This window comes from Hemitrygon akajei, chromosome 1 (assembly GCF_048418815.1).
Source record: "Hemitrygon akajei chromosome 1, sHemAka1.3, whole genome shotgun sequence".
NCBI classification, from domain to species: domain Eukaryota; kingdom Metazoa; phylum Chordata; class Chondrichthyes; order Myliobatiformes; family Dasyatidae; genus Hemitrygon; species Hemitrygon akajei.
This window is the reverse complement of record NC_133124.1, coordinates 68,353,926-68,374,025: the sequence shown is the minus strand read 5'-3', so window position 1 is coordinate 68,374,025 and position 20,100 is coordinate 68,353,926. Positions and strand designations below refer to the sequence as shown.

The 20,100-nt window shown below is 40.4% G+C and overlaps 1 protein-coding gene across 1 annotated transcript in view; it reads left to right on the top strand.

Moving 5' to 3' along the window:
- Positions 1-20,100, top strand: part of sspo (SCO-spondin) — a 288,864-nt gene that overhangs the window by 185,984 nt on the left and 82,780 nt on the right. Inside the window, exons 78-80 of the mRNA XM_073052198.1 lie at positions 4,468-4,506; positions 7,246-7,407; positions 15,079-15,285. Coding sequence (XP_072908299.1) covers positions 4,468-4,506; positions 7,246-7,407; positions 15,079-15,285 — 408 coding nt within the window. The remainder of the gene's footprint in view (positions 1-4,467; positions 4,507-7,245; positions 7,408-15,078; positions 15,286-20,100) is intronic.

Genomic DNA, 20,100 nt, shown 5'->3' with positions numbered 1-20,100 from the left:
AGATTACTACCTTTGCGGTCCTGCTTCTCAACTTCCTTCCTAACTCCCTGTAGTCTTTTTTCAGGACCTCCTCCCTTTTCCTACCTATGTCATTGGTACCAATATGTACCACGACCTCTGGCTGTTTTTCCTCCCACCGCAGGATATCTTGGACGCGATCAGAAACATCCCGGACCCTGGCACCTGGGAGGCAAACTACCGATCGAGTTTCTTTCCTGCGTCCACAGAATCGCCTGTCTGATCCCCTGACTATAGTCCCCTATCACTACTACCTTCCTCTTCCTTTCCCTACCCTTCTGAGCCACAGGGCCAGACTCTGTGCCAGAGGCACGGCGACTGCCGCTTCCCCCAGGTAGGCTGTTCCCCCTCCCCCCACCTCAACAGTACTCAAACAGGAGTACTTATTGTCAAGAGATACAGCCACTGGGGTACTCTGTAGTACCTGACTCTTCCCCTTCCCCTCCTGACAGTGACCCATTTGTCTGTCTCCCGTGGCCCTGGTGTCCCCACCTGCCTATAGCTCCTCTCTATCACCTCCTCACTCTCCCTGACCAGGCGAAAGTCATCGAGCTGCATCTCCAGTTCCCCAACTCGGTCCCTCAGGAGCTGCAGCTCGACACACCTGGTGCAGATGTTGCCGTCCGGGAGGCTGGGAAGCTCCAGGATCCCCCACATCTGACACCGAGCACAGAAAACTGACCTCACACACATACTTCCTTCTTTCCGCAAATAACACAGGTAAACCTAGCTTGCCTTGTCCTGTTAACGCCTTAGCCCGTTGCGCCAAAGCCCTCTCACTCCGCTGCCCACTGGATATGGCGGACTTCTTTTTAAACCCTTCACGCTCTACTGGCTGACGTCATACGCCTGCGCAGTCTCGCCTCTCTTTAACCCCGAGTAGTAAAAAAAATTCACTTCGCTCCGAAAAATTAGCCGTTCACTTGCAGCCTTCTCCCTCCAAATTAAAAACCGTTGAAGATTCCTTGCCTTTTTAAAACCTTTTGCGCTCTATTGGCTGACGTCACATGCCTGTATAGTCTTGCCTCTCTTTAACCCCGAGTAGTAAAAACTCCCTTCGCTCCAAAAAATCAGCCGTTCACTCGCAGTCTTCTCGCTCCAAACAGGCAGGAGTATTCAAGGACAATTTCAACCTCTCACTGCTACAGGCAGAAGTTCCCACTTGCTTCAAAAAGGCAACTATTATACCAGTGCCTAAGAAGAATAATGTGAGCTGCCTTAATGACTATTGTACTCATATCTACTGTGATGAAATGCTTTGAGAGGTTGGTCATGACTAGACTGAACTCCTGCCTCAGCAAGGACCCTGACTCACTGCAATTTGCCTATCGCCACAATAGGTCAATGGCAGACACAATCTCAATGGCTCTTCACACGGACAATACAAACACCTCTGTCAGGATGTTGTTCATTAATTATAGCTCGGCATTTAACACCATCATTCCCACAATCCTGATTAAGAAGTTACAGAAACTGGGCCTCTGTACCTCCCACTGCAAATGGATCCTCGACTTCCTAACCGAAAGACCATGATCTGTGCAGATTGGTGAAAATATCTCCTCGCTGACAATCAACACTGGTGCACCTCAGAGGTGTGTGCTTAGCCCACTGCTCTACTCTCTCTATACCCATGACTTTATGGCTAGGTGCAGCTCAAATACCATCTATAAATTTGCCGATGATACAACTATTGTTGGTAGAATCTCAGATGGAGACGAGATGGCATACTAGTGGACTAGTGAGATATACCAACTAGTGGAGTGGTGTTGCAGCAACAACCTTGCACTCAATGCCAGTAGGATGAAAGAGCTGATTGTGGACTTCAGGAAGGGTAAGATGAAGGAACACATACCAATCCTCATAGAGGGATCAGAAGTAGAGAGAGTGAGCAGTTTCAAGTTCCTGGGTGTCAAGATCTCTGAGGATCTAACCTGGTCCCAACATATCGATGTGGTTATAAAGAAGGCAAGGCAGCGACTATACTTCATTAGGGGTTTGAAGAGATTTGGTATGTCAACAAATACACTCAAAAACTTCTATGGAGGTGCTGTGGAGAGCATTCTGACAGGCTGCATCATTGTTTGGTATGGAGGGGTTACTGCACAGGACCAAAAGAAGATGCAGCAGGTCATAACTTGAATCAATTCCATCTTGGGCACTAGCCTACAAAGTATCCAGGACATCTTCAAGGAGTGGTGTCTCAGAAAGGTAGTATCCATGATTAAGGACCTCCAGCACCCAGCATGCCCTTTTCTCACTGTTACCACCAGGTAGGAGGTACAGAAGCCTGAAGGCACACACCCAGCGATTCAGGAACAGCTTCTTCCCCTCTGCCATCCGATTCCTAAATGGACAGTGAACCTGTGAACACTACTTCACTTTTTTAATATATATTATTTCTGTTTTTGCACGATTATTATTATTCAATATACTCATACTGAATATTTATTTATTTTCTTCTGTATTGTGTATTGCATTGAACTGCTGCTGCCTAAGTTAGCAAATTTCAAGACATGCTGGTGATAATAAACCTGATTCTGATTCTGAAATGCCTAACCAAACTAATCCCTTCTGCCAACACGTTGTTAATATCCTTTCATTTCCTACACAGTTGTGTGTCTATTTAAAAGCCTCTTGAATGTCTCCATCATACTTATCTCCACCACCACCCCAGGCAGCCATTCCCGGCATCTGCCAGTTTGTGGGTTAAAAAAAATAAACAACAGCAACACACACAAAATGCTGGTGGAACACAGCAGGCCAGGCAGCAACTATAAGGAGAAGCAATGTCGACGTTTCGGGCCGAGACCCTTACAGTGCTTCTTATAGATGCTGCCTGGCCTGCTGTGTTCCACCAGCATTTTGTGTGTGCTGTTTGAATTCCCAGCATCTGCAGATTTTCTCATGTTTGCAGTCCCGATGAAAAATAAACAACAGCAACACACACAAAATGCTGAATTGTTTGAATTCCCAGCATCTGCAGATTTTCTCATGTTTACTCTTTAAAAACAACAGCAACTTGCCTCACATCTCCTTTGAATTTGAAGTGATATTTCAGAGGAAATTGGATGGAGTTATTGTCAGTCATTCATTGTAGTCCGAGGACAAGTGTGGGAGTTTGTCAGGGAAGTGTCCAAGTGTCTACCTTCATCTGCTTCACCGATTCTATTGGTATGCTCAGCAAATGACGTCACCTTTGCAGCAAGACTGTCAACGTTCAGGCTCAGGTGTTGAGTCCCAAGGAACATTTGCACCATGAAAGTGTCAAGATACCTTCTCTATTGAGAGTGAGTTTAATCATCTGACATTACATCATTGATATTTCCATCAGTCATTTCATCGCCCATTACCCAGCATCAACATTCTGGGGATCACTATTGACCGGAGGTTCGGATCGGTCATGTAAATACTGTGGCAACCAGAAGTAATCAGAGAAGTGGTATACTGCAGTGTGTTGCACCATCCCACTACCTTTCCACCACCCACCAGGCACATGCCAGGAGCACAATGGAACACAGCCGTTCTGACTGCACAACTCCCTGGAATCCAACAATTCTGCAGAAGCTCAATGGTATTTAGGACAAAGCAAACTTTGATTACCCTGTCCATGATTTAAGCACCAATTTCCCATGCCATTGGTATACAGTGGCTACAGTAATACACATCGCTTACTCACTTAGCTGCTCCAACAGCCCTTTCAAGCATCCCTCTCTATCACCTTCTATAAAGGGCATCAGGCACCAGAAAACATCACTACCTACAGCTTCCCTCCGAATCAAACACCACCCTGACTTGGAAATACATTTTATCATTGGTTTATCATTATCATTTAATCTAAATCTTTCCCCAACAACACAGTGAGAGCATGTTCAGCAGAGCTGTAGTGGTTCAAGGAGGCCACTTATCCCCACTACACAAGAGCAAATAAGAATAGACAATGAATGCTGCATTTTTAATGACGCCCTGATCCGAAAAAACATGAATTAAGTATATTACTATAAGGGTAGGGATCAAATGTGGTGGATTAGCTTACATAGTCTTTCAGCATGCATGATTGTAATGGATAGGTTCTTGATTAGTAATGGTGTCAAAGGTTATGGTGAAATGACAGAAGAATAGGGTTGAGGGGATAATAAATCAGCCATGATGGGATGGTAGACTCAATTTACCAAATGGCCTAATTCTGATCCTATGACTTATGGTCTAATGCAGGGGTCCTAACCAACCTTTTATGTGCCATGGACCCCTACCATTAACCGAGGGGTTCGTGGACACCAGGTTGAGAACCTCTGGTGTAATGGAACAAATAGCCTTCTGTGAATTGTAAATTTAAATGTTAGGGTTCAGAAAAAGGCCAGCCAGACCTAGGCTCCAACCCTGGCCCTAGGCTGAGAATGAGGTTATGAGTTACTTGGCTTGGAACCTGCTAATCATCTCTTTCTCTTTCAGTGCCCAGACCAACAAAGGAACCTCCTGACAGTGGGCCAGGTAAGAAGAAACCTCATCCTCACATCTCTGACACTTCTCCCAACTCCCTCCCTCCCTCATTGTCTCCCATTCCGTCCACCCTTAGACGGTGGCACCGTGGGTGTATTAGAGGGCTGGTTATCCAGAGGCCCAGTGTATGTATGTGGAGTGCATATCTCATCACACCGGCAGTTAATACTGGCTGTGAAACTGCAGAACATTGAAATCCATTCTACAAGGACATCAGTCACCCTGATCTTGTCAAGTCAAGTCAAGTCACTTTTATTGTCATTTTGACCATAACTGTTGGTACAGTGCATAGTAAAAATGAGATAACATTTTTCAGGACCATGGTGTTACATGACACAGTACAAAAACTAGACTGAACTACGTAAAGAAGAAAAAAACTACACTAGACTACAGACCTACCCAGGACTGCATAAAGTGCACAAAACAGTGCAGCATTACAATAAATAATAAACAAGACAATAGGGCAGTAAGGTGTCAGTCCAGGCTCTGGATATTGAGGAGTCTGATAGCTTGGGGGAAGAAACTGTTACATAGTCTGGTTGTGAGAGCTCGATTGCTTCGATATCTTTTCCCAGACAGCAGGAGGGAGAAGAGTTTGTATGAGGGGTGTGTGGGGTCCTTCATAATGTTTTTTGCTTTGCGAATGCAGCGCGTAGTGTAAATGTCCATAATGGTGGGAAGAGAGACCCGGATGATCTTCTCAGCTGACCTCACTATCCGCTGCAGGGTCTTGCGATCTGAGATGGTGCAATTACCGAACCAGGCAGTGATGCAGCTGCTCAGGATGCTCTCAATACAACCCCTGTAGAATGTGATGAGGATGGGGGGTGGGAGATGGGCTTTCCTCAGCCTTTGCAGAAAGTAGAGACGCTGCTGGGCTTTCTTTGCTATGGAGCTGGAGTTGAGGGACCAGCTGAGATTCTCCGCCAGGTGAACACCAAGAAATTTGGTGCTCTTAACGATCTCTACTGAGGAGCTGTCGATGTTCAGCAGGGAGTGGTTGCTCCGTGCCCTCCTGAAGTCAGCAACCATCTCTGTGGACTATGTGGGATTCCAGACCCACACTGATATGGTTGGCTCTTAAATATCCTCTGCAATGGGCCATCAAGACATTCAGTTTGAGGAAGACATTTCAGAGACAGGCATTATTACTGGCCCATCTATATCAGTGAGTCACAGAGAGACTCAGAGAATCAGACAAGATAGAAATAGGCCCTCCATGTAATTCCTGATAACCTCCACTATCTGTGACATTGGTAGACGCGGTGAAAAGGGCATTCAGCATGCTTGCCTCCATTGTTCAGTATATTGAGTACAAGAGTTAGATTGTACAAGACATTAGTAAAGCCAACAGCATGGCTGCTTTGCCATGCTGTATAGCTCAGGGACTCTGCCCATGGGAGTTCAATATTTGGTTCTGTGAAAGTGCTGGAACAGGTAGTGAAGGCTTTTGGCCTGCAGGCCTTCCTTATCAGTAAGGGCATTGAGTGGAAAAGTTGGAAGGTCATGATACTTTTGTATAGGCTGCAATTAGAGTGTTATGTTTGGTTTTAGTCATCCTGTTATAGGAAAGAAGTTATGGAAAGGGTGCTGTGATGATTTGAGGTATAACTGCATAACTTGAGGTAGTGTTATAGAGAGAGGTTGGTCAGGCTAGATGTTCATCACATAGAGTATAGGAGACTGAGAGGTGATGATCATTTTATACACCTCCAGGAGGGGTATAGGTAAAGTATATGCAATTTTTCCCCAGGATTGGGAAGTCAAGAACTAGAAAGCATCAGTTTACGGTGAGAATGGAAAGATTTGGGAATTTTAGGAGCAACTTTTTTTTACACAAAGTTTGGTATGTACATAGAATGAGCTGCCAGAAGAACTGGTTGAAGCAGGTACAATGTCCCAGACATTCTCTCTACTCTTGTCTTCCATCAGACAAAAGATACAAAAGTCTGAAAGCATGTGCGATCAGAATCAAGGACCGCTTCTACCCCCACTATTATGAGACTATTAAATGGTTCCCTTGTATGATGTGATGGACTCTTGACCTCACCATCTACCTTGCAATGAAATTGCACCTTATTGTCCCACCTGCACTGCATTTTCTCTGTAGCTGTTACAGGTTATTCTGCCTTCTGTTATCGTTATACCTTATTCTACCTCAATGCACCATGCAATGTTTTTTATCTGTATGAACAGTATGTAAGACAAGCTTTGCACTGTATCTCAGTACATATGACAATAATAAACCAATTTCAATTCCAATTCCATCTTTCAAAAGACAGACAGGTACATGGATTGGAAAGTTTTAGGAAGAGGCAAATGGCTAGCTTAAATAGGAATCTTGATGAGTATGGTTGTTGGGCTGAAGGGCCTGTTTCTGTGCTGGTGACTCCATCTGACAGGCAGGGTCGATTCCTGTGTGGTACTATTCCATGTTCTATCTCACTCGCATTCCCTTCTAATTCTTACTCGTTCATTCTCTCTCTGTAATTCTCCTCTTCTCAGTGTCATTGTCTCTCATTCACGCAACTGTTTATTCACTCACTCTTTCACTCTTTCCCTCAATCACACTATTTCTTGTTTCACAATTGCACCATTTCTCTCTCCATCCACTATTTAATTCTCTCTCATTTCTCTTTCATAGTCCATCTCATTCACTTCCTCCATGTGACTTAATCATTCTTTTTTCAAACATTCAATCTCTCTCGTTTTCACTCTCCCTTTCTCTAGATTCTGAAGGATTTTCCTCCTGGGCTTCATGGACTCGTTGCTCCAGGAATTGTTCCGACTCTGAGTTCCCCAGCATGAAGAACCGCACCCGTTCCTGCCGTCGCCGGAACTGCACGGGGGAAACTTTCCAGGAACGCCCCTGCAATCTGCCCCAGTGCACAAGTAATGCTGCGTGGGGTTGGGTGGGTTCTGGCTGGATGGGGGTGAGGATGCAAGGAGGGAAGTGTGAGCTTAGGGTGAGGCTGATGTGAAAGTTTCAGGTGGGGGGATAATGTTGTGGTGAGAGACAGTGGGTAGAAGTATTGGTGGGAAGCTTGATGGAGGGTGGGATTTTCTGCTCGGGAGGGTTACTGGCTGAGGAAGAGTGAGGTTGTGTTTATGAGTTCATGGACCATTTGGAAATCTGATGGCAGGAGGAAGAAACTTCATAAAGTGTGAGTGTGGTTCTCCACGCTCCTGTAGTAATAAGAAGAGGACATGTCCTGGATAAAGAGGGTTGTTAACGATGGATGTGCCGCCTTTTTCATCTTTAGAATCTTTTTATTGATACATAATCTTCTACAGCTATAGAATAATACAAAACTTCAACAAATTAATATGGATACAATTAATAGAGCTGAAGAAAAAAACTGATCGTAATATATAAAAATGAAAAAAAAATTATACATAGAAAAAAGAAGGGGGAAAAAAAAGAATCCCATCTAATTAAGAAAAAAACTCCCACTAACTACAAAAAATACCCATTAGGAATCAACCCCCGGAAGCAATGCGTTTAACCATCATCTAAATATATAAAGAAAAAAGTCATCAACCGCCAATTCATATTTTTTTAAAAAAAGATAATAAGATTGGAAGGAAACCATATAAAATAATTCAAATTAAATGGTAATATTTGGCAAAAGAACCCCATCTTCTCTCAAAATCAAATCAAGGTTCAAAAGTTCTACTTCTAATTTTTTCCAAACTGAGACATAACATTACTTGAGAAAACCATTCAATTAATGTAGGGGAAGAGATATCTTTCCATTTTAATAAAATAGCCCTTCTTGCCAACAATGTAACAAATGCAATTACATGTTGATCTGAAGATGAAATAATTAACTCTTCAAAAGTCATCAATCAACCATCACAAAATAATTCTGTAAAAAAAAGGATTCCTTTATTTCTCCATAGGAGAAAAATGGGGTTGGTTATTGAAGGTTTAAATGAAAAGTTTTGATATAAAAAAACTAGACAACTTAAATTGTTTAAAATTTTAAAAAATTGTGAAACTGAATCCAAATCCGTAAAGATTGTTTAATAACCAGGTAAAAATTTAAAATTGGAATTTTAGAGAGCTGTAAAGGTAATGGAGCTCCTAATATTGAAGTTAAATGAAATTGTTTAACAGCTTTTAATTCCAAATCAACCCATAGTGTTTTTTGGCTCTTATCGAGCCAGTATAACCAAAAACATAATTGTCTAATATTCACAGCCCAATAATAGTCTTAAATTAGGAAGTGCAAGTCCATCATATTTTTTGGGTTTTTGTAAATGGTACTTGTTAATTCTTGGTCTCTTATTGTTCCAAATAAAGGAAGAAATAAGAGAGTCAATTTGATCGAAAAATTTTTTAGTTAAAAAGATGGGTATATTTTGGAAAATATATAAAAATCTAGGTAAAATCATCATTTTCACAGTATGGATATGACCTATTAAAGAAAGAGTAAGTGGATTCCATCTAGAAAGTACTAGTTTCATGGAGTCTACTAAAAGAACTATATTAGCTTTATAAAGATCTTTATATTTTTTAGTAATTATAATACCTAAATATCTAAATGTATTAACAATTCTAAAAGGAATATCATTAAATGTACTAACAGAAGCATTTAATGAAAACAATTCTCTTTTATTCAAATTAAGTTTATATCCTGAAAATTTTCCAAAATCTTTAAGTGTTTCCAAAAGATTAGGAATTGATTCCTCAAGATTCGAAATAAAAATCAAAAGATCATCTGCATAAAGAGAAATCTTATGTATGGTTCCATTTATAGAAATACCATAAATGTTTTTTGCCTCCCGTAATGTTATAGCTAAAGGCTCCAATACAAGATTAAATAATAAAGGGCTTAATGGACATCCCTGTCTAGTGCCACGAGAAAGTGAAAAGAAAGAAGACCTGTAATTGTTTGTAATGACCGTGGCAATAGGGTTCTTATAAATCATTTGAATCCATCCATTAAAATTATTACCAAAACCAAATTTTTCTAATACTTTGAACAAATATGGCCATTCAACTCTATCAAATGCCTTTTCTGCATCAAGAGAGTTAACACATTGAGGTTGCTTAGATAATGGTGAATAAATAATATTCATCAATCTCTGAACATTAGAGAAAGAGTAACGACCTTTTATAAAGCCCGTTTGGTCCATAGAGATAATTTCAATTAAAATATTTTCCAAGCGGTTAGCCATTATTTTAGAAAGAATTTTTGCATTCACATTTAATAGCAAACTAGGTCTATATGATGAGCATTCAACAGGGTCTTTTTTAAGAATTAAGGAAATAGATGCTTCATAAAAAGGAGGTAAATTACCCTTCTCAAAGAATTCATGAAATATTTCCAAAAGATACGGAGAAAGTAATCTTTCAATTTTTTTGAAAAAAACAACGAATAACCATCAAGTCCAGGAGCTTTACCTGATTGCATTGACAAAATAGTTTTCTGAATTTCATGCTCGGTAATTGGAGCATCAAGCATCTGTTGATCTTCAAAAATTTGTGGAAATTTAATCTTATGTAAAAAAAGCCTCCATTTTGGAGGAATCTGCAGGAAATTGAGATCTATAAAGATCAGAGTAAAAATCTTGAAAAGTGTTATTAATATCCTCATAGTTACTTACTATATCTCCATTGTTTTTATGAATCTTTAAAATTTGTCTTTTAGCTCTAACTGCTCTTAGTTGGGAAGCTAAGAGCTTATTATTTTTATCCCCAGAAATATAAAATTGACTTTTCAATTTAAGCAAACATCCTTCAATAGGATATGTTAGTAATAAGTTATACTGTGATTGTAGCTCTACTCTTTTAAATGAAACAACATTTGGAGAGATTGCCTTAATGTTATCTAATTCTTTAATTTGTTTAGAAATTTTATCTAATCCATTCTTGTTTGTTTCTTCAATTTAGCTATTTACGATATAATTTGACCACATAGATAAGCTTTTAATGTATCCCAAATTACTAACTTTGAGACGATTCCTATATTATTAAAGAGAAAAAACTCTTTTATCTGAGTTTCAATAAACTCAATAAATACTGAGCTTTGTGATAAATGTTCTGGAAAATGCCAAAATGGTCTGGTAGAAACAACATCTTTCAATTCAAATATTTAAAGGAGCATGATCAGAAATAGCAATTGCATCATACTCACATTTCTGAACATTACATAAAAGTTGAGGGTCGACTATTAAATAGTCGATTCTCGAACATTTATTATGAACATGTGAGAAAAAGGAATATTCTCTATCACTAGGATGCATATGCCTCCAGACCTCAATTAAACCATAATCAGTTAAAAAGGAATTAATAAGTGATGCAGAATGATTAGGAAGTTGATGTTTGGATGATGACTTATCCATTAAAGGATTTAAGCAAGCATTAAAATCACCACCCATTAATAACATGCATTCATTTAAATCAGGTAATAGAGCAAAAATGGCTTTAAAAATGTGGGATCATCAACATTTGGTCCATAAATATTAACCAAAACCATTTTCTTATTACAAATTATTCCTTTAACAATTAGAAATCTACCATTAATATCGGCTATAATATCCTCCTGATTAAAAGGAATATTAGAATCGATAAAAATAGAGACACCTCTAGTTTTACTCTGGGAATTTGCATGAAATTGAGGGTCCTTCCAAAATTAAAAAATCAATTTTTATCATATAACCTGATATGTGTCTCTTGAGCAAAAATTATATCAGGCTGGAATCAGTTTATAACTTTAAATGTTTTCTTATGCTTAATAGGGTGATTCCAACCGCAAACATTCCAAGTTAAAACATTTAACTGTTTAGATATCATCATGAAACTTTGTATCTAAAAAAGGTAGTTAGACGCATGGCAGGATAAAGTGATTGAAAATGGCGGAGATGAACAACAATAAAAACAATTAGCGTATGCTCTGGGATTCCATAATGGGGATAAAAAAAGAAAAAAAAACACCCAAACTACAAAGCCCAGAAACAAGTCGATGTCAATCGACGCAAGCCCCAAGAAAAGCATAGACGCGAATACAACTCCACCTACCTTATAAAAAATAATAATAAAAAAGTAGTCTCTATCCCCCTCTATTGAATATAAATCTCATTACAGTCAACATATATCTCAATATAATTATCTTGGAAGGATCATGTTTTTCTTGTAAAACAAAATGACCTTCAATTTGAAAGTAACCTTCATAATATTAGATAAGGGAAGAAAAACACATCCAAAACAATTCTTGAAATATTTGCACAAAAGAAAAACAATCGCCATCTTTAAATTGTCCAATCTATCTTTAAAACACAAGGAAATCCAAATAATTACTTAAAAGATCTTCAATAAAGCATATGGAATTAAAAAATCAATTAATTCATTTAAATTTTGCAAAAAATAGTTCTAGATGGTTCAAACTTAACTACAGCCTATCAACAGTTTTCGCACTATATCTTCTGAGGTTAAAACCCTCCAAACCAGTCTTTTTCAGAAATAAAAAAGCATTTTAAGATAAAGACTTTCTGTGACCATCAAATCTTACCAGTCTTTACACCGCGAGACACTCAAACTATTATAACTCATTCAACTTCAGGCTTCAGATTCATCGTCATTGAAATATTTGCAGAAAAGAAAAAACAATCGCCATCTTTAAATTGTCCAGTCTTTCTTTAAAACATGAAAAAATGCAGATAATTACTTAAAAGAAACTTTACAAGAGCATACGGAACAAAAAAAAACAGTTGGTACATTTAAATGCTACAGAAAAAAAAGTCTAGATGGTTCAAAATTATCTACAGTCTTTCAACAGTTTTCCTGCTATATCTTCGGAGGTTAAAACCATCCAAACCAGTCTTTTTTGGAGATAAAAATACATTTTAAGGTAAAAACTTTTATAACCATCAAATCTTCCAATTTCTTCACTTCACGCCACGCAATCAAACTATTATAAATCATTCAATCTTCAAACTTCAGATTCGCCATCGGACTCGTCAGACAAAGAGTTACCGGTAATAAAACGCAGTGCTTCAGCTGGATCATAGAAAACACGAACTTCAGAATTTTTAATGAAGAGTCTTAACTTTGCTGAATATTGTAATAATGGGAAGAGCTTCTTTTGATACACTAGTTTCATAGAAGGAGCAAATGCAGCATGTTTCTTAACAATTTTGTGTGGAAAATCTTCAAAAAATGGACTTCTGAACCTTGAAATGAAAATAATCTTTGTTTTCTTGCAAGCTTAATAATGCGATCCTTGTCTCTAAAGCGGAGAAAATGCACAACAATATGCCTGTTTTTACCTTCATCCAAAGATTTTAAAGCACCGGTTCTATGAGCCGATTCAATCTCCGGGAGTTGCAAACAAACCTCCGGAAATAAAGACTGAAACATTTTAGCAAAATAACCCAGTGTGTCGGCAGATTCTGATTTCTCTTTTAATCCAACAATTGGAATATTATTCTGACGTGATCGAGCTTCCAAATCCACGATTCGTTGTTGAGCCTTATCCAAACGAGAAGAAAGATCAGCCGCATTTTGATTAACTTCTTTATGATCGAGGCTCAAAGAGTCAATTTTATCTTCAAATTTCTCTTTTAGTTGAGTTATTTCAGTGCAGATACCACTGATTCGAGATTCCAATCTCTTGACCCAAGGGGTTTCTTCTGCGAACTCGTCAGCCTTTTTAGATTTCCAATTAGTCGGGTCTGGATTTCGTCTGGTGCTCTTCGAAGTAGCCATAATTTTAACTATTGCTGTACAGATTCAACTGAATAAAGTTGAAATTTCAAAGTTTAAATTGGAAAAGGGAGAGATTAAAGCCGGACAGTAAGCAATTGGGTCTTACATGTCCGAGAGCGGGAGGCGGAGTCCTGGGATGCTGCCTTCTTGGTGCATCACCTTTAGAAGATTTCCTCGATAGTGGGGAGGCTTGTGTCCATGATGAAGCTGGCTGAGTCACGATCCTTTGCAGCCTCTGCTATGCTATGCAGCAGATAGCCATTGTCATTTCCTTGCTGCCGGTGTCAAAACAAGAAGGTGTATGTTTATGATGAGAGGGTAGGAGCTTTAAAGGAAATCCGAGAGACCATAAGACATAGGAGCAGAAATAGGCAATTTGGCCCATTGAGTTTTCTCCACCATTTCATCATGGCTAATCCAGTTTCTTCTCAACCCCAATCTCTTCCCTTCTCCCCACATCCCTTATGCCCTGACCATTCAAGAAGCTACCAACATCTGCCTTAAACATACTTAAAGACTTGGCCTCCACAGCTGCCTGTGGCAAAGAATTTCACTGATTCACCAGCCTCTGGTTAAAGAAATTCCCCCTAATCTCTGTTCTAAAAGGATACCTCTCTATTTTGAGGCTGTGTCCTCTGGTCTTAAACTCTCCAACCACAGGAAACATCCTTTCTACATCCACTGTATCAAGGCCTTTCACCATTTGATTGATTTCAATGAGGTCACCCCTCATTCTTCTGAATTGTACTGAATACAAGCCCAGAGCCATCAGACATTCTTCATGTGACGAACCATTCAATCCTAGAATCATTTTCGTGAAACTCCTTTGAACCCTCTCCAGTTTCAGCACATTCTTTCTAAGATAAAGGGCCCAAATCTACAAGTGAGGCCTCACCAGTGCTTTATAAAGTTTCAACAATGCATCCTTGCTTTTGTATTCTAGTCCTCTTGAAATGAATGCTAACATTGCATTTGCCTTCCTCACCACAGACTCAACCTGCAAATTAACCTTTAGGGAAGCCTGCAGAAGGACTCCCAAGTCCCTTTGCATCTCAATTATTTTGTATTTTCTTTCCATTTAGAAAATAGTCATCCCTTTCACTACTTCTACAAAAGAAGTATGGTTTTATGCAGAATGGAAGTCACTGCCAGAGGAGGGGGTGGAATCAGGTGTAGTCACTAGGTTAGACAGACAGTTAAGTAGGCAAGGTTTGGGACTATGTAGACCTAACGCAGGTATGTGTACTGTGGACTAGCAAGAAGATTAGCATGGATCTTATGAGCCAGAGGGCCAGCTTCTGTGCCATACAAGTATCTGCATGTGGACAGGATGATAAAGGAGGTGTACCACATACCTGACAGAAGAGATTCTGCAGATGCACAACAATATGCACAAAATGCTTAAGGAACTCAGTGGGTCAGACAGTATCAATGGAGGGAAATAATGAGACAACTGTTTATTTCCCTCCATGGATTTTGCCTGTCATGCTGAGTTCCTGCAGTATTTTGTGTGTGTGTGTGTGTGTGTGTGTGTTGTACAGCATTCTTCCCTTCGTCAGATGGGCATTGAGTATAAAATAGCAAGGTAAGTGATGCTGTATAAACCTTTGGTTAGGTCATGCTTGGAACAGAGAGGTCAGGGTGGAGGAGGGGTTGACGGGTAAAGACTCTGAGTGGAGATGTTCAGAAAGGGATCACTCAGCCTGTTTGGTCTCTCTGTCCAACCAATGATACAGCAACAGCCCATTCAGTTCCTAGTTCTTGTTACATAGAAGTGAGGTGAATTCCCCTCAGATGTGTCAGGACTGACTGTGTGCTATAAATAATCTGATTCTTGTCTTGCTCAGCAGATGAGACAGAATGTTCTGGTGAGAATTGTACCAGGAACTGCAGCTGGAACATGTGGTCGGAATGGAGCCAATGTTCACGTAGCTGTGGTGTCGGCCAACAACATCGTCTCCGGACTTACAATGCTCCGAGGTTGGGTGGTCAGTGGTGCAAGGACATCTTGACAGGAAATTTGGAAGTACGTTTCTGTAACATAAAGGCTTGCAGAGGTGAGTTGTCAAAGTAGAAACAAATCATTCAAAACATGATCTCTTTCTGAATGTACCACGTAGTGAAGACTTAGAATCCAGGGGAGAGACAGATTGGTTCAAAATCACCCTAATGACAGGGAGCAAAGAGAAATGGAGATACTGTCACAGTTGCCAGTAGAGTTCTATAGTGCTCAGAGACCGGAGATAAAAGTTTAGATTTATTTGACATGTATATCAGAACATGGAAACATATAGTGCAATGTGTCATTTGTGTCAACTGTCAACACAGTCTGAGGATGCCTTGGGGGCAGCCTGTAAGTTTTGCCATGCTTCTGGCACCTACAAAGTATGTCCATCACTCAACCCTAACTGTACGTCTTTGGAAAGCGTAGCACCCAGAAGAAATCCACACGATACAAACTCCTTACAGACCGCAGTGAGAATTGAACCACAATTGGGGATCGCTGGCACTGCAAAGCTTTGAGCTAACTGCTATTCACCATGCCGACCAGCTGGTGGTATTGCTGTTAATAGTTTGTAGTTGTGAGAAAAGATGGAAGAAACTGAAGATGGTTTCTTTTGTGGCGGAGAAAGCTGTGGGAAGACAACAGAGCTGAGTAAAGCTACGCCATAGGAGTTGGGGTCAAGGCAGATTATAATAGGGGCTGGAGGCAAGGGCCAGACTGTGGGTTGAGAGCAGAGGGTTGGAGCTGGGTCAGATTTTGATGGAGAGGAGGGTGGGATAAGGGTCATGGGGAGGTCAGCTGTAAAAGAAGGAGGGAGAGGAGTGAGTGCAATGGAGCGGTAGAGGGTATGGAGAAGGTGGGCTGAGAAAGAGGATGGTGCAGTGGAGGAGGTAGAGAGTACAGGAGATAGTGGAGGGGAGAAGGTGCAGTGGAGGACATAGGGGGTGCAGGGGAAAGTGGAGGGGGAGATGAGTAAGGTGGATAAAGGAGTGTAGGGATGGGGGGGGCTGTGGTGGAGGTGAGCAGAATCTATGACAGAGTAGAGGGGAGAGGAGAAAGAGATCCTGTCCATTTATGGGATGCAAGTGATCATTGTGTTTATTTGTGTATACAGTTCATACAGTGTTTGGCCCATAACTCTGTCATCATCATCTTTGAGAACTTATCCAGGTCATTGTTCAATTAGATTTCTGTGTCCACCACACTTTCACACAAGAGGCCCCACTGTTGAACGAGAGAACTGACTTCTCATTTTCCCTCCACTCCTCCTGTTGTTAGATCCATATCGCCTGATTACTGATCCCTCTTCCCCAGGTCAAGGCCTCAGATAATTTCTTACACCAGAACTGTATTTCTGTATATTGCTTGGATTTCCAGCATCTGCAGATTTTCCTCAGTCTCCTTGATTTTAAGGAAAACAGCCACAGCCTGGACCACCTTTCTGTGCATCCATGGTTCCACAAGCCTTTGAAGATGCTGCACTCTCCCCACGGTGTCGTGACCAGAAATGTAACAATGTTCGAGGTTTCAAAGTGGGGCTTGAATCAACAACCTTCTCACTCCAAATTAGAGTGCAGACTGACTTCAGCTTCTCATTCTCATGCCATTTTGCTGTCAAATAGCTGTTTTGTGTCACCTCATCCTAAGAGCATCTGTGCTAGTAAATCACTATACATAGATTGCCTCCAATTCTGGATGCTTACTCCTACATTAATCCTTCTTCCTTAAGGGTCTAATCTAAATAAGCTATGACCAACGAGGCAAATTATTACCACAATCACCAAAGTCTGCAGTGTGCTAGCTATTTCTTCCTTAGTTACTCCACTCCTCTTTCAAAAATACAAAGCTCCATTTATCTTCCTAATTATTTCTTGCACTTTCCTAGTAACCTTTTGCCTCTTATGGGGCTCACAGCTCTCTCTAATGACAGCATTCATTAGTCACAACTTAAATAACTTTCTGCTTCTCTATTCTTCCCAGCAGGGTGTCTAACTTCACATTTTTTCAACATGTTCCATTTGCTGTTTCTTCTTGTTAACTTAATTGACTGGAATAGTATTTCATGCTTTGTTAATATTTGAAACATGCACGGTATATGATTGGGTTCCCTGAAAAAGGTTCATGGATGGGATTCAGTCTGTGCAAGCACTTCTATGATTTGTTGGATAGCTGTCCATGTGGTTTCTGGTGGGACCACGTGAGGAGGTCATAGCCGCCACGTCACTACAACACTGACCACTCGAGGTGAGCCAAAGCACTGTCAACATTACATGATGCTGACCTGGGCTCAGTGCATCTTGGCCATCAATATCTGAGAGGCTGTGCCCAGGAACTTGAAGCTGCCCACCCTTCAGTAAGGACTTGAATTCAAATTAGAATCAGAATCAGGTTTACTATTACTGCCATACTGTATGCTGTGAAATTGGTAGTTTTGCAGCAGCGATACATTGCAATACATAACAACAAAAAACTGTAAATTACAACAAGATGTTATATATTCTATAAAATAAACTAATAGTGCAAAAAGAGAGAAAAAAGAGCGAGGTAGTGTTCATGGGTTCATTATCCATTAAGAATTCTGATGGCAGAAGGGAAGAAACTGTTTCTGAAATGTTGAGTGTATGTCTTCAGCTCTTGTACATCCTCCTTCATTGTAGGGGTGAGAAGAAGGCATGTACTGGGTGATGGGGGCGTCCTTAATGATGGATGCCACTATTTTGAGGCATTGCCTTTTGAAGTGATTCTAGGCAGGTTCGTACCCATGATTGAGCTGGATGAGTTACCCTCTTGTGTGTTTTAAGTCACTATCATTTCCCTAGTCCCCATTATTAATTGCAAGACTCGGCTTTTAAGGAACTAATATGCTCCTTTCCCTGTGGAAGCTGTTGTGCTCTGGTTGTATTCTCCTTAGCTTATTTAGCCTGACACTAATAATGTCAGTTGTTCATCTGGCATAGATCTGAATGCAACTCTGTCTCTGTTCTATGGGAATGTCTCTGTCTGTACTTGAAACATTTCCTCCTTTTTTCCACCAGAATTTTAACACCCAGGTTTTGCTTTGGTCACATCCGAACTTTTCCCGTCAGAGCCAGCCCTCCCTCCTGTCATTAGGAATTTCCACTTCAGACTGCACTTTGCCCTGCTGTATTTCCAGTTTAAATCACCTAATCTGTTGCTCACATTTAGACCATAAGATACAGGATCAGAAGTAGACCATTCGGCCTGTCGAGTCTGCTTCGCCATTCAATCATGGGCTGATCCAATTTTTCCAGTCATCCCCACTCCCCTGCCTTCTCCCCATTTCCTTTGATGCCCTGGCTAATCAAGAACCTATCTATCTCTGCCTTAAATACACCCAATGACTTGGCCTCCACAGCCGCTCATGGCAACAAATTCCACAGATTTACCACCCTCTGACTAAAGTAATTTCTCTGCATCTCAGTTCTAAATGGATGTCCTTCAATCCTGAAGTCGTGCCCTCTTGTCCTAGACTCCCCTACTACGGGAAATAATTTTGCAATATCTAATCTGTTCAGGCCTTTTAAAATTTGTGATGTTTCTATGAGATCCCCCCACCCCCCATTCTCCTGAACTCCAGGGAATACAGCCCAAGAGCTGGCAGATGTTCCTCGTACCGTAACCCTTTCATTCCTGGAATCATTCTCGTGAATCTTCTCTGAACTCTCTCCAATGTCAGTATATCCTTTCTAAAATAAGGAGCCCAAAACTGCACACAATGCTCCAAGTGTGGTCTCACGAGCCTCAACATGACATCCCTGCTCTTATATTCTGTTCCTCTATAAAGGATTCCTTGGGAATCCTGCACAAGGACTCCCAAATCCCTTTGCTTCTCTGCATTTTGAATTCTTTCCCCATCTAAATAATAGTCTGCCCATTTATTTCTGCTACCAAAGTGCATGACCATACATTTTCCAACATTGTATTTCATTTACCACCTCTGCCCATTCTCCTAAACTATCTAAGTTTCTGTGATAAGACTGCTGAACAGATCCTGACCCGGATCTGGGCCGTACCTTCCAAATATCTGGACCTGACTTGCACTACCTTACTTTCCCTTTTCTATTTTCTAATTATGATTTATAATTTAAATTTTTAATATATTTACTTTGTACTTCGATTTGTACTTAAGGGAGCGTGAAGCGCAGAAACAAATGTCACTGTGATGATTGTACGCTCTAGTATCAATTGTTTGGTGACAATAAAGTAAAGTGTCTTTGCAGGCTCACTGTTTCTTCAATACTACTTGCTCCCCCACCTATCTTCGTATCATCAGCAAATTTAACCATAAATCCATTAACCCCATAGTCCAAATCATTGACATACATTTCCTTAATTGTTCCTCTTAGCCACTCGGTATTCTTAGAATCAGGTCTAACAATACTTCGTTCTGTTTTCCTGCCTTTCTTTGCCCTGAATATTTTTGTCACCCCTTGCAAATTCCCTCCTCTATCACCCTCTCTCTGTTTGATGACCCAGTAGAATGATGGTGCAAAGCTATTTATTTATTCAAGTGGATTATGTCCATATTTCATCGATCTCCCACTGCCTTTACATCATCCTCAATCAGTAAAGTCACTTTCCTGCCTTTTTCCCTTTCTTATCCTTTCTCAACAACTTGCATCCAGAAACATTAAGAGAACAGCTCTGTCCTTTCTGAGTGATCGCTATTCCTTAATTCTGTGATGAATCCAATGTTGTTGTTTTAATGTTTGCCTGTATCTCAGTCACCATAAATTCCATTTCTGTTCACCTTATACCCCTGTGGTCCTGTCACATATTCTACTCCACATGCCTTTTCCTTGATCTTTTTTAAAATGAGAAGCAGATGGAAGTCACTTTATTCTGC